Genomic DNA, 11,421 nt, shown 5'->3' with positions numbered 1-11,421 from the left:
GTATCCATCAAAATGGAAGAAAAAAAATCTTAAAGGAGGCTGGAAGAAAAACTGAAGTATTCATTCGGAATTAAGGGCCCACCGGACTATTCCTTCTCACATTACCCCTTGGTGTGTGCTACCAAATCCTATCTAAGGCTTAAAAATATCCATGTATTGATCAGTAATTAGGCTGTTTTCATTCTTCTAAAAGTCATATAAACATCTTTTTAAATGTTTTTTTAACTATAGTTTCACAAAATTATAATATGTGAAATTAAAAGGCTAGATTGAAGTAAGGAGATATAAGTAGCAGGCCCTAAGTACAGTATCTGACAATTTTTTCATATATTTTTCCAAGTACTTACTTATTAAGCAATGTATGTTATGGGAATAACAAGAACTGTCTGGAATGGTGAAGCTGCCATCACAGATAGCAACTTGACTCTCACCAAAAGGAAGAACGAAGAAACAAAGTTTATAGAGTAAACATCCCAGTGCCTGTAAAACAAAGAACCATGAACATCATTAGAGCTCCAGTAATCAACTTAACCACAAGACATAAAAATAGCTCCAAACCAAAAACTAAATATATCATTTTTAAAAACCCTAATGTTTCTATACTGTATCATTCTTTTCACAAATTACTGCTTAAACAAATTAATGTTTTATATTTAAAAAGACATTTAACTACATCATTTCTGTGATTTTCTATCACATCTGTGGCTAGTTGGCCGAATTAATGGTATCAAAACTAAAATTAGAAGTCAGTTACTCCTTCTGGAAAAAAATAATACTTTTATTTCTTCCACAAGGAAAATATATATTTACTACATAACTAGCATATAGCCAACAAAGTAAGTACAAGGCTCCTTCTAACAGCATTTTTAAAAATTCACTGTACAGCACACTTAAAATTGTGGGATTCCAAATGTAAGTTAGACAGCACAATTAAACTTATCAGACAACCATAAATAAATTTTTATTGATTATTTAGCAAACACACCTCATTACTTCGTACTATAAAAATTAAGTTCTCTATTTCTATATATAATCCTATAATTTTCATTGCACATTATACTAATCATATTTATAACCTGGGTAATCTATATTAAAATTAAAAAAGGAAGGGTTCTGTCTGCTTAACTTGCATTGCTTCATAAATATCACAGCACCAATAAATCCACTTGCTAACAGTGACAAAAAACACCATAAAACACAACCTGCATCTAAAAAGTAGCACAGGAAATGTCTAGCTAAGCTGGTAACAGCTCAAATCTGAGAAGCAGGGAAAAAAAGTGATTTGAGGCTCAAGAAATCTTTACTTTTTCACAAGAAATGGAACCTATAGGTTTTAAGTGTGTAAGGGGCATTTCCAATTCTAAGAAAATTGTATAAAATTATCCAATAGTTAGTATACAACTATATCAGCAATAGTGAAATTTGGCCTTACTATCTAAAAATTAGCAAATCAGCTTTTGTTAAATTTTCTCTAGATATCAACTTAGCAAACACAGCTAACAAGTACACTAACTTTTATAACTACTATGAAGGTCGTGATAATATACTGAAACACCCTTGTGAGTTCCGCAATATTAATTTACAAAACATTATTTTCAATGTACCAATGTTCCAATGAAAACAGTTTAAAATCTCTGTAAATTTCAATATATTAGTTCAAAAACATCACTGATTATATGACTAACAAAATTATAAAGATTCTGAATAGAAACAACCAATTCAATATGGTTAAAAAAGATTTATGATGCTTTTTCCTATAAGCAAGACATTTTCACCACATATACAGTAAAATGAACATTAGCCTGCACTAACCGCACTAAAAAAAAAAAAATTACTATTAATGGTGTTATATTCACATTAAATTACATCTTTCCTTCCACTATCCAAATGACAGGGCTGGCAAAAGAGATCTCCATTTTAGCCAGTGTTTTGTTTTGTTTTTTTGTTTTTGTTTTTTTGAGACAGTCTCGCTCTGTTGCCCTGGCTAATCCCACAGCTAAACCCACTGATCACAGCTCACTGCAACCTCAACCTCCTGGGATCAAGCGATCCTCCTGCCTCAGCCTCCTGAGTAGCTGGGACTACAGGCATGCGCCACCATGCCCAGCTAATCTATTTTTAGTAGAAACCTGGTCTTGCTGGTCTCCAACTCCTGAGCGCAAGTCGTCCTCCTGCCTTGGCCCCCAGAGCCCTAGGATTACAGGTGTGAGTCACTGTGCTGGCCATTTTACCAGTTTCATCTTGTTAATCAAACCTTCGTAATGTGTCTTACAGAGTGAATGTAGTGGGGGTTCCCAGAAAACTTTAGCAATGCTGGTATATTTAAAAGAACATAAATCTAAACACTCTTGTTTCACGTAGTGTGAGCACAATGAGGTACGCTAACTTTGCACACCAAGGCCACCCCCCTCCTCATCTACTGCACATGATGAAAGTGGACCAGAAGCACGAGGGAACGAGCGACGTGACTTTGAAGGCTGAGAACCGCCATCTTCCATTTTCTTCATTAAAAGGTAACACGAAGTGTCTCTTACTGAATTTTCTAATGCTTAATAAAATCAGCATCCTAGATCTCCAGATAAAAATAACCTGCAATGGAAACTACCAAGCAAACAAAAACGGAATCAAAAATATAATTCTCGATCAATTAGAATTGAATTCTTTTCTGTGTATCCTTGATTTCACACCTAAGACATAGCAGACTTCTGTTTCACCTGAGCTTAAGTAAGGTAAGCATAAAAATGGCACCATGGAAATTAAAATTCTATCTCTTTCAAGCACATAGAAACATAGATACTATTCTCTGATTATTTTTCTTGTTTTTTATGTTTGAGCATATATTTGTAATCCCACAGCTAAACCCAGTTATCCAGCATGGAAACACTACCAATATACTAAGCTATAAGTGGTACCCATTTTTAAAGTATCGCTGACAACTCAGTATGCTGACTTGCACACTTACTAAGTCTGATGAAAAGTAAACAAAATGAGGATTCCCTGCTATGTGTTATTAGATGACAGCCATGTGCTTAGAGAACAACTTTTTAATCAACTTTCAATGGATTCAAAACAAGCCAGGCTGTGATGCCTGTTGTTTACCTGCAATTGAAATGCTCTTTTCAGGTAATAAGGAATTCAACAGCAGTCACAAAATTAGGTCAAAAAAAGACCTTCACAATCCCTTCTTCTGCCTTCGTTTTGTAACTTAAGACCCAGTTCAGTCTGCTTTCCACATGATACATGACCCTTGCCTTTACTATCTATCACATAAGTCACTTAATGAGTCAAATGTTAATGCCGCAGAAAGCAAACCAAGCGTGAGTTATAAACGCTGGAGATCTATACGCACTATCAAATTAATAAACATATCTGCAATTTGAGTAAATTATGTATCTGGTTAAAAATTCAACTACCATAAGAATCAGCGTTTGGTGAAAGTATGTATATTATGCAGAGAGGAAAAAGATGTCAAAGATACTCTTGTTTTATTACCTGGCAAGAATATCCGTCTCTCAAGACTCTGTCTGGCACCCCGACCCCAAAGAGAAGGAGCCAGAAGAAGAAAACCAAGGAGACACTCACGTGGTTTCCGCATTAAACTTGACTATTTTCTGAACATTATGTTTTAAAAATGAAATAAATGTGACTTTTTTGTGTATTCTAGAACCATTTCCAAAGAATTTTATTCCTCCATCCCTAATACAGTCACTATTGGTAGATATGGCTAAAATGTTGTTGGATTTAAATTAATTAACATTTAAAATAGTTCTCTGCTAGTTTATTAAACATAACCAAAATCATATTTCACTTATGAAATAAGTTTTAAAGAAATGTTGACATTCTAACATAAAGTTCAACTATAAAGAAATATGGTCTATCTCAATAATTCTGTTCAGGTATATACATGTGCTTAATGATAAAGAACTACAATGTACAGAAGCTAGTCAATGGTATGTTCATACTGTAAACAGAAAAAGGCATACTCATGTCAGCTTCTATTTAAAAGATCCTAAAATACTCCAGAAAATTATTATGTAATTACTTAAGAGTTATATCCAGCTTTTCTGTATTGTGATCAACCAAAATTCTACTCAACCAAAAAAAAATGTTAACACTCATAGTATAATCTAAATCCTAAAAAATACTATGAAAAAGTTACATTATATAGAAGTTTTTTATTTGCTTTTTGATACATAAGCTATCCATCTCAGAATTGAGAAGATGAAATATACTAATATTTTTCTTCTTTCAAATAGAAAGCTCTACTCTGTATTTCTCTCTTCTAATTAGGAAATGCCTTCTGGGGCCAGGGGGAAATTAGTCAACTACACTCAGATTTTTTATTTTGTTAGAGCAAATTTCAGCCTTTCTTGGCCTTACCCAGATATCAGCCTTGGTGGTGATGGGTTTCCCTCCATAAAGGTTGATCATTTCAGGGGCTCTGTATGACAGAGTCGTATACCTGGCAGTAAATGAGTGAAATGGAGTGGAGATATATATAAAAAAAAAAAAAAAAGACAAATAATACATTGTTTCTACATAAAACACTACCAAAAATCTTTTAGGTTCAATAACATTATATAGAAATATACTATTTTAAAAAGCTCATTAAAAACCCATCAAGGATTAAACAATACAAAGCATCTATACACATTTTTATTCAACAAGTACAATAGCATCTCTGGTAAAATAAAAGCTTAATTTTCTTAATTTATTATAAAAATCTTAAATAATGACAATGTATTAGAAACAGTTTTCCTTGAATTTCTTACGTGAAATACAATTTGACTATTATAATCTCCTTATCAAAATATTTTAGTCTATTAATTTAAAAGCAAAACTTCCGCCCTCTCAAAAACTTAATTTATATGTTGACTAAGGACTGTGTTTTCATGGATTCTAATATACTTCCTTGCACACAGCAGTAAATCTCATTTGAGTTTATTTTTATAATTGTTGCTTTCAAAGTAATCTAGTTGCCATGATTCTAAGTACGCTCATTCAGTACACTTCTAATACTGTCGTCATAAGCTATCTGGAATCAGAAGATACTGTGAATCAATGTTTACCAATATAAAAACCCCAAACTCATGATGAATGGAACATTTGAACGAAGGAGTGTTCAAATCCCATGTCAGAATTACCAGAATATGGATAGACTTCCTGTATCGTGGAATAATTTAAGATTTATCTTGAGTGTTTATACATTCTACTTTACAAGAAGTTACATAAAACTCAACATTCTACTATCTTACTTTTCCCACATTACTCTGATAGACCACCCGAATGACACTACCGCAGAGGAATGACCTAGGAAATCAGGATATAAACTGCCTGAGGGCAGGAGTTTTGTTTACTACCAGACCCAACACTAACAACAGTGCTGGCTCTCAGGGAATACTTGGTCCTCACATGAATGGGCAGCCCACCAGCTCCTCCATGGAGCCACACGGCACAAGAATCCCTCATGAGCTTTCACTCATCGCTAATGTAACACTGAACGAACCTTAACTATATCCCAGAAGGCAACGGCAAGAAATAAAACGTCCAGCAGGTCAGAGATGCCTGAGCAGAATCCTGTAGCAGCCACTAAAAATCATAATCTAATATATTTTTTAAAATTCTATGTTCCTACATATATCCCCAAGAAGTCAATTCAATACTTCATTATTCTGGTGTTCTCCAGGACATCTAGGTATTTACTGAGGAGTTTGTTTTTATGGAATCTAGCATCAGCACAGACTATGTTTTGAGTCCATGTAGTCTAGAAAGCCACAGTACTATGCAAATGGACCAGAATAAAATAGCTCTATTGGAGCTATCTCAAAATATTGCAGTTCAAATGATAGTTCTTAAATAATATTAAACAATCGAGAATTTGTAAGAAAGTGATGAAAGGCAAACTTAGAAAGTCCTGTTCTGACAGATCTTTCTGCATTCCATATCATTTTATTAAGGTAATCTAAGATTTACAAACAGTTCCACTTTCTAAAACCAGAAAACAGAAAAATCAGGAAAAGGTCCTCACAGGTACTCTAGCAACCATGGGAAGTGTAGGATTAAGAAAACATGAAGTAGGCATGACATATTTCTGCCAGAGAGCTTCCTGGTAAACCATCACAAAGTAACGGTGACTTGGTAACAGCTTTAACACTTTCATTTTCCACGCAGTTTTCAAAATATACGGATGTCAATCTTCTTAATAAGAAGTAAAAGAGTAAATGTTTTCGAATAATTTAACTTTCTCTTAACAAGCACAAATCCTCAGTATCAGTAAAAACAACGATGTTTTAACTGAACTCAATAATCACTTAAAAGACCCTTTTTAATGATTCTACTAATTACCATGGCTTAAATTTCTTTATAAATCTGTTTACAATATAGACGAAAAACTTGCATCCATGGCAAAATATATTCACTTATTTCCTACTGAGTTAGACCAGACATGAATTAATCAACCTCTATGGCATAGGAACATTTTGAAGAAATCTACAAATGGGATATCTAAAATTTGTATTAGCAGAGCTTGTCACAGACTCAAGTTAACTAAAAGTACTATGAGGTAAAGTGCAATAAAGACAATACTTACTTTTTAATTTCTTCTTCTACTACATTAACTCCATCTTTTTGAGGATTAAGAAATTTATTAGTGGCACTGCCAAAGTCACAAAGTACATAGTTTCCACTATCATTCAACAAAATATTTTCTACCTTAAGAAAAGAAAATCAATCGTTAGTAGTATTTTCAAAGTGAAAATTATCTTTTTACAACCATGTTTTTATACAACAAACATTGAAGGGTCTGTGATACACACACACACAATACTCAAATTATGAAGAAGGACAAACAAACCAGAGCAAAAATGCATTTTACTGTGTCTACTGCTTCTCCTACCAAGAACAGAGAGGAGCTTCTCCCCCCCAGGATGATGTGTGCAGGGGCCAGGAAACGCTAAAACTTCTCTAAAACTACTTTTATGAAAGAGAAGAACTCGTAGCTAGCAGAATCCAGCTCCTCTCATTTACTGTACCTCCCTCCTTCTCCTTCTCTGATACTTCAGCTTATCTATAGATAAGTGATAATGAAAACCGTTTAAATTCTTTGATTTACTGCTAGTACCATTTTTATTTAAAACATTACACTGGAAAACACAAATTTGACCTAACTGGTAGATCAGAGTTGTAGTAACTAAAATAAACAAACTAGGTACACAGTTTCTTGACTAGTAGAATGTGGGTTCACAGCCCAATCGGCTAGTTGCCAGCACGTGTACCCTCACACAATTTGCTTAACCACTCCTGTGCTTTAGCTCCCTTATCTGTAAAATGGGGAAGACGGTAATACCTACTATGCGGGATTGTTGCAAAAATTAAATGACTTAAAATATGTGAAGTGCTTACTTAGATCAGTGTCTAGAATATAGTAAGCACTCAATAAATTATTATTACATGTTTTTTCACAATATCTTTTATTTTTATGATACAGTCATAGATGAGAAATTCATTTCTTTCCACTCTATCAAAATATTCATAGTTTCTTTATACATTTTCTTTCATATTTCATTTTAGTCTACTTTTTAAAAATTCACAGAGAATGAAGATTCATATGAAAAAATCTACTTAAAACAAATATATTTTGCATATACTCACACATGTAAAAAGAATTAAGCATATAAAATAAGAACAATAAAAAACAGTAAAGTTTAATATCTTTTCTGAATTTTTAAATCAAGGAGACTCAGCGGGAAATATCAACTTTGTATACAAAAAGTTAACGAACTACAACAGCAAAAAAAAAAAAATTATATCAAATTATTAGGGGAAATGTTGGGTATTCAGAAAAACTGAGAGGAGCTACACTGGTTATCAAATTAAGGGACAGAGATCTGCAACCATGTACTTCAGTCCTGCCTTACCTCCCGCCATGTTTCCTAGATGGTACTGTCATGATTAACCACCTACATTCTCAGTGATACCTTCTATTCTGTCTTACAAGTATTTTATAATCAGCTTTCATAAAATTCTATATAATCATTTGGAATTGGGATTCATACATTAATTCATTAACTATGTATGGAGACTCTGCCGTGTCCAGGTACCATTCTAAATGCTTGGGAACACCACTAACAAAGAAGGAAGAAAAAAAGGTCCCTGCCCTGATGGTGCTTACGTTCTGGTGGAATGTAAGTTCCTACCTTCAGATCCCGGTGAATTATCGGAGTCTTGCACTGATGCAACCTTGCGACAGCTTCACAGGTATCACAGAATATCTGCAACACTTCTGGTTCCGTAAAGCCTGTCTGCAGCTTCTTATTCATCTGGTTCACTACCTGCCCAGCTAAATAGAAAAGCAATTTTGAGAGGACGTATTTTCAATAAATGAAGTCTACCACAAACAGATTCAGAAATGCCTTTACAGCTTCAAGATGGCTTTTTCATAATTCTTATATAAGGATGCTTATTATATCACGTGGTATTGATTCAATGGCAAACATGTTTTCACAATTTACATCTCAGAGATCAGAACATCTTAAGATAGTGTCCTGTTAATGCTATTGGCCATTGTTTTAACATCTCTGAAATCAAGGTGTATCTTATAATTGATGACATATTGGTTTACAGAAATAGCTATTCAACACTGTGCTGTTTACTAGGTAAACAGCGGTGGACAAAAATAAGGTTTCTATTATAGAGTTGACATTCTAACAGTAGAAACAAACAATTGCACAAATACATAATCATAATTACATATTATAACAATAATATGAGAGAACTTTATATAAGAAACCTAAATTTAAATTGGTGAAGGAAGATGGGAAAGAAAGAGTGTCAGATCAGGTCTGTCTAAGGAAGTGATATTTGAGTCTAAAGGATAATCAGGAAATAACCAGGCATAGATTTGGAAGGAGAATATGCTAGTGATATTGAGTAGTGTGTGCAAATGCCTCCCATTTGGGAAAGAGCTTGACAACTTTGAATATCTTAAAAGAAAACCAGCGCTGATAAGGTCTAAGAAGAAGACAGGAAGGCGAGATAAGACTGACAAGGCTGACAGAGATCAGTTATACTTTGGATTTTATCTTGAGAGACAAACAAACTTCTTGATCTAACTTTTTAAAAGATCTTACTGATTAAGGGTTAGGAGAATCAAAAAGTTGTAAATGGAGAGATGGGGTAAGAAGCTAATACTATCCAGGTGAGAGGTAATGGACCAGAGTAATTTTTTTTTTTTTTGGAGACAGGGTCTCACTCTGTCGCCCCAGCTAGAGTGCCGTGGCATCATCAATAGCTCACTGCAACCTCATATTCCTGGGCTCAAGCGATCCTCCTGCCTCAGCCTCCCGAGTAGCTGGGACTACAGGTGTGTGCCACAACGTAGAGACAGGGTCTCGGCTCTTGCTCGGGCTGGTCCTGAACTCCTGAGGTCAAGCAATACTCCTTCCTCAGCCTCCCAGAGTACTAGGATTACAGGCCTGAGCCAACGGGTCAGCCAGAGTAATTTATTAAAATCAAATAGTCACAAATATATATACCACTGAGCCTGAGAGGAAGATTATATATGATAGTAATAGTTTAAAAATTATGATTCTTAATTATTAAGAGTAAGATAATCATCATTATATTTTAAGAATGCAAGTAAGTATGTGACTCATACAGAAAGCAGTCTAATAAAAATAAACTTCGAGAATTTAAAAAAACAGGCCGGGCGCGGTGGCTCACGCCTGTAATCTTAGCTCTCTGGGAGGCCGAGGCGGGCGGATTGTTTGAGCTCAGGAGTTCGAAACCAGCCTGAGCAAGAGCGAGACCCCGTCTCTACTAAAAATAGAAAGAAATTAATCAGACAACTAAAAATATATAGAAAAAATTAGCCGGGCATGGTGGCGCATGCCTGTAGTCCCAGCTACTCGGGAGGCTGAGGCAGGAGGATCGCTTGAGCCCAGGAGTTGGAGGTTGCTGTGAGCGAGGATGACGCCATGGCACTCTAGCCTGGGCAACACAAATGAGACTCTGTCTCAAAAAAAAAAAAAAAAGCTTACATTAACTTGAAACTTTAACAAGGATGGATAAATGAATGTTCACTACTTTGCAATCTGTAAAAGGGTATATACACATTTGTTCCTTTTATTATTACTGTCTAAACAGCAATCTCTTTTCTGAAATATTGGTTTTTCTCTTAGAATTTTAAAGCAAAAGGAATGTCAAATTTTCCCTGAATCCTCAACTTTCAGAAAACTCAGATTTCTGAGTTTATGTTTAGATTATCTCAGAATACTGAGGCACCTGACCAGGCAGCAACTTCCTCCATTCCCTTCTTTCATAGACTCCCTAACTCTATTCTTAAACTAGAGAAGGCTGATTTTAACTTAAAATTAAACAGGCCAAAAGTGCTTTCTTGGTGTTCATGCATATCCTTGAAATATCATTTCACAGCTAAGGAAATCATAATCTTGAACTCATTCCACCGCTTTCAAACTTTCAATGTCGTGATGAGCAGAGTAAATTTTAAACAAATGTTAATTCCCTTTCATCCATCCAGAGTAGAAATCCTGAATCACAAAAACCAAATCCCCAGAGGAAACTAAAAATTGTATTTGAGCTGCATTTCAAATGTAGAAAAAAATAAAATTTCATTACACAAAATCAGAGTTTTCTGAAAATTAAATAAAGCTTAAAAGAAGGTTATTCTAATTTTTTTTAAAAAAGAGTAAAAAATCAGATTCTAAAATCAAACATTATATACTGAAGGTATTTTAAAATGCATATAACTCTTAAATCTTTCCATATTTTCCAAAGAAGTATCATCTCCTAAACAAAATCAGAGTTTTCTGAAAATTAAATAAAGCTTAAAAGAAGGTTATTCTAATTTTTTTTAAAAAACAGTAAAAAATCAGATTCTAAAATCAAACATTATATACTGAAGGTATTTTAAAATGCATAAAACTCTTAAATCTTTCCATATTTTCCAAAGAAGTATCATCTCCTAAACAAAAGCCCCATTTCATCAGTAAAATTTAAAAAGTCAACATTTTTCTAACCTCTTAAAGTTGTCCAGCAACCTTCATATCTAAGTACACTTCTCACCACTTAGTTTAAAAAGCCACAAAGTGCAACCTACTATTCCAATTAAACTCTGACAATGTGACACTTCTTTTTTCAAGATTACTCCATTTTACCTGTCATAGACTGCATCGCTGGCCCCAAACCTCCAACTCGCCCTTTTCCGTGCCCCTTGCCATGTAACTTTGCAGTTCCTCCCAGTAAGTGGGGCGAAGAAAATCTCCTACTCTTTGATGGGGCTCACGCGTGGGCCCTGCTCTGGCCACCAGTGAAAGGTGGCGGGGGCAGCGTGCCTGTCCCACGCCTAGGCCTTGAGAGGCTTCGTCACGTGCTCCCGCTGCCCCTTATGTTTCCACCATCTAC

The 11,421-nt window shown here is 34.8% G+C and overlaps 1 protein-coding gene across 1 annotated transcript in view; it reads right to left on the bottom strand.

Annotated features, from left to right (window-relative positions):
* The window catches only part of BMP2K (BMP2 inducible kinase), a 100,214-nt gene that overhangs the window by 27,916 nt on the left and 60,877 nt on the right, over positions 1-11,421 (bottom strand). Inside the window, exons 4-7 of the mRNA XM_012653895.1 lie at positions 8,196-8,338; positions 6,590-6,711; positions 4,381-4,462; positions 348-480 (exon numbers count right to left, since the gene is read on the bottom strand). Coding sequence (XP_012509349.1) covers positions 348-480; positions 4,381-4,462; positions 6,590-6,711; positions 8,196-8,338 — 480 coding nt within the window. The remainder of the gene's footprint in view (positions 1-347; positions 481-4,380; positions 4,463-6,589; positions 6,712-8,195; positions 8,339-11,421) is intronic.

The sequence above is a fragment of the Propithecus coquereli genome, unplaced genomic scaffold (assembly GCF_000956105.1).
Source record: "Propithecus coquereli isolate 6110/MARCELLA unplaced genomic scaffold, Pcoq_1.0 Scaffold433, whole genome shotgun sequence".
Taxonomy (NCBI): Eukaryota; Metazoa; Chordata; class Mammalia; order Primates; family Indriidae; genus Propithecus; species Propithecus coquereli.
The sequence above is the reverse complement of the archived record's forward strand: the minus strand, read 5'-3'. Positions and strand labels throughout refer to the sequence as shown.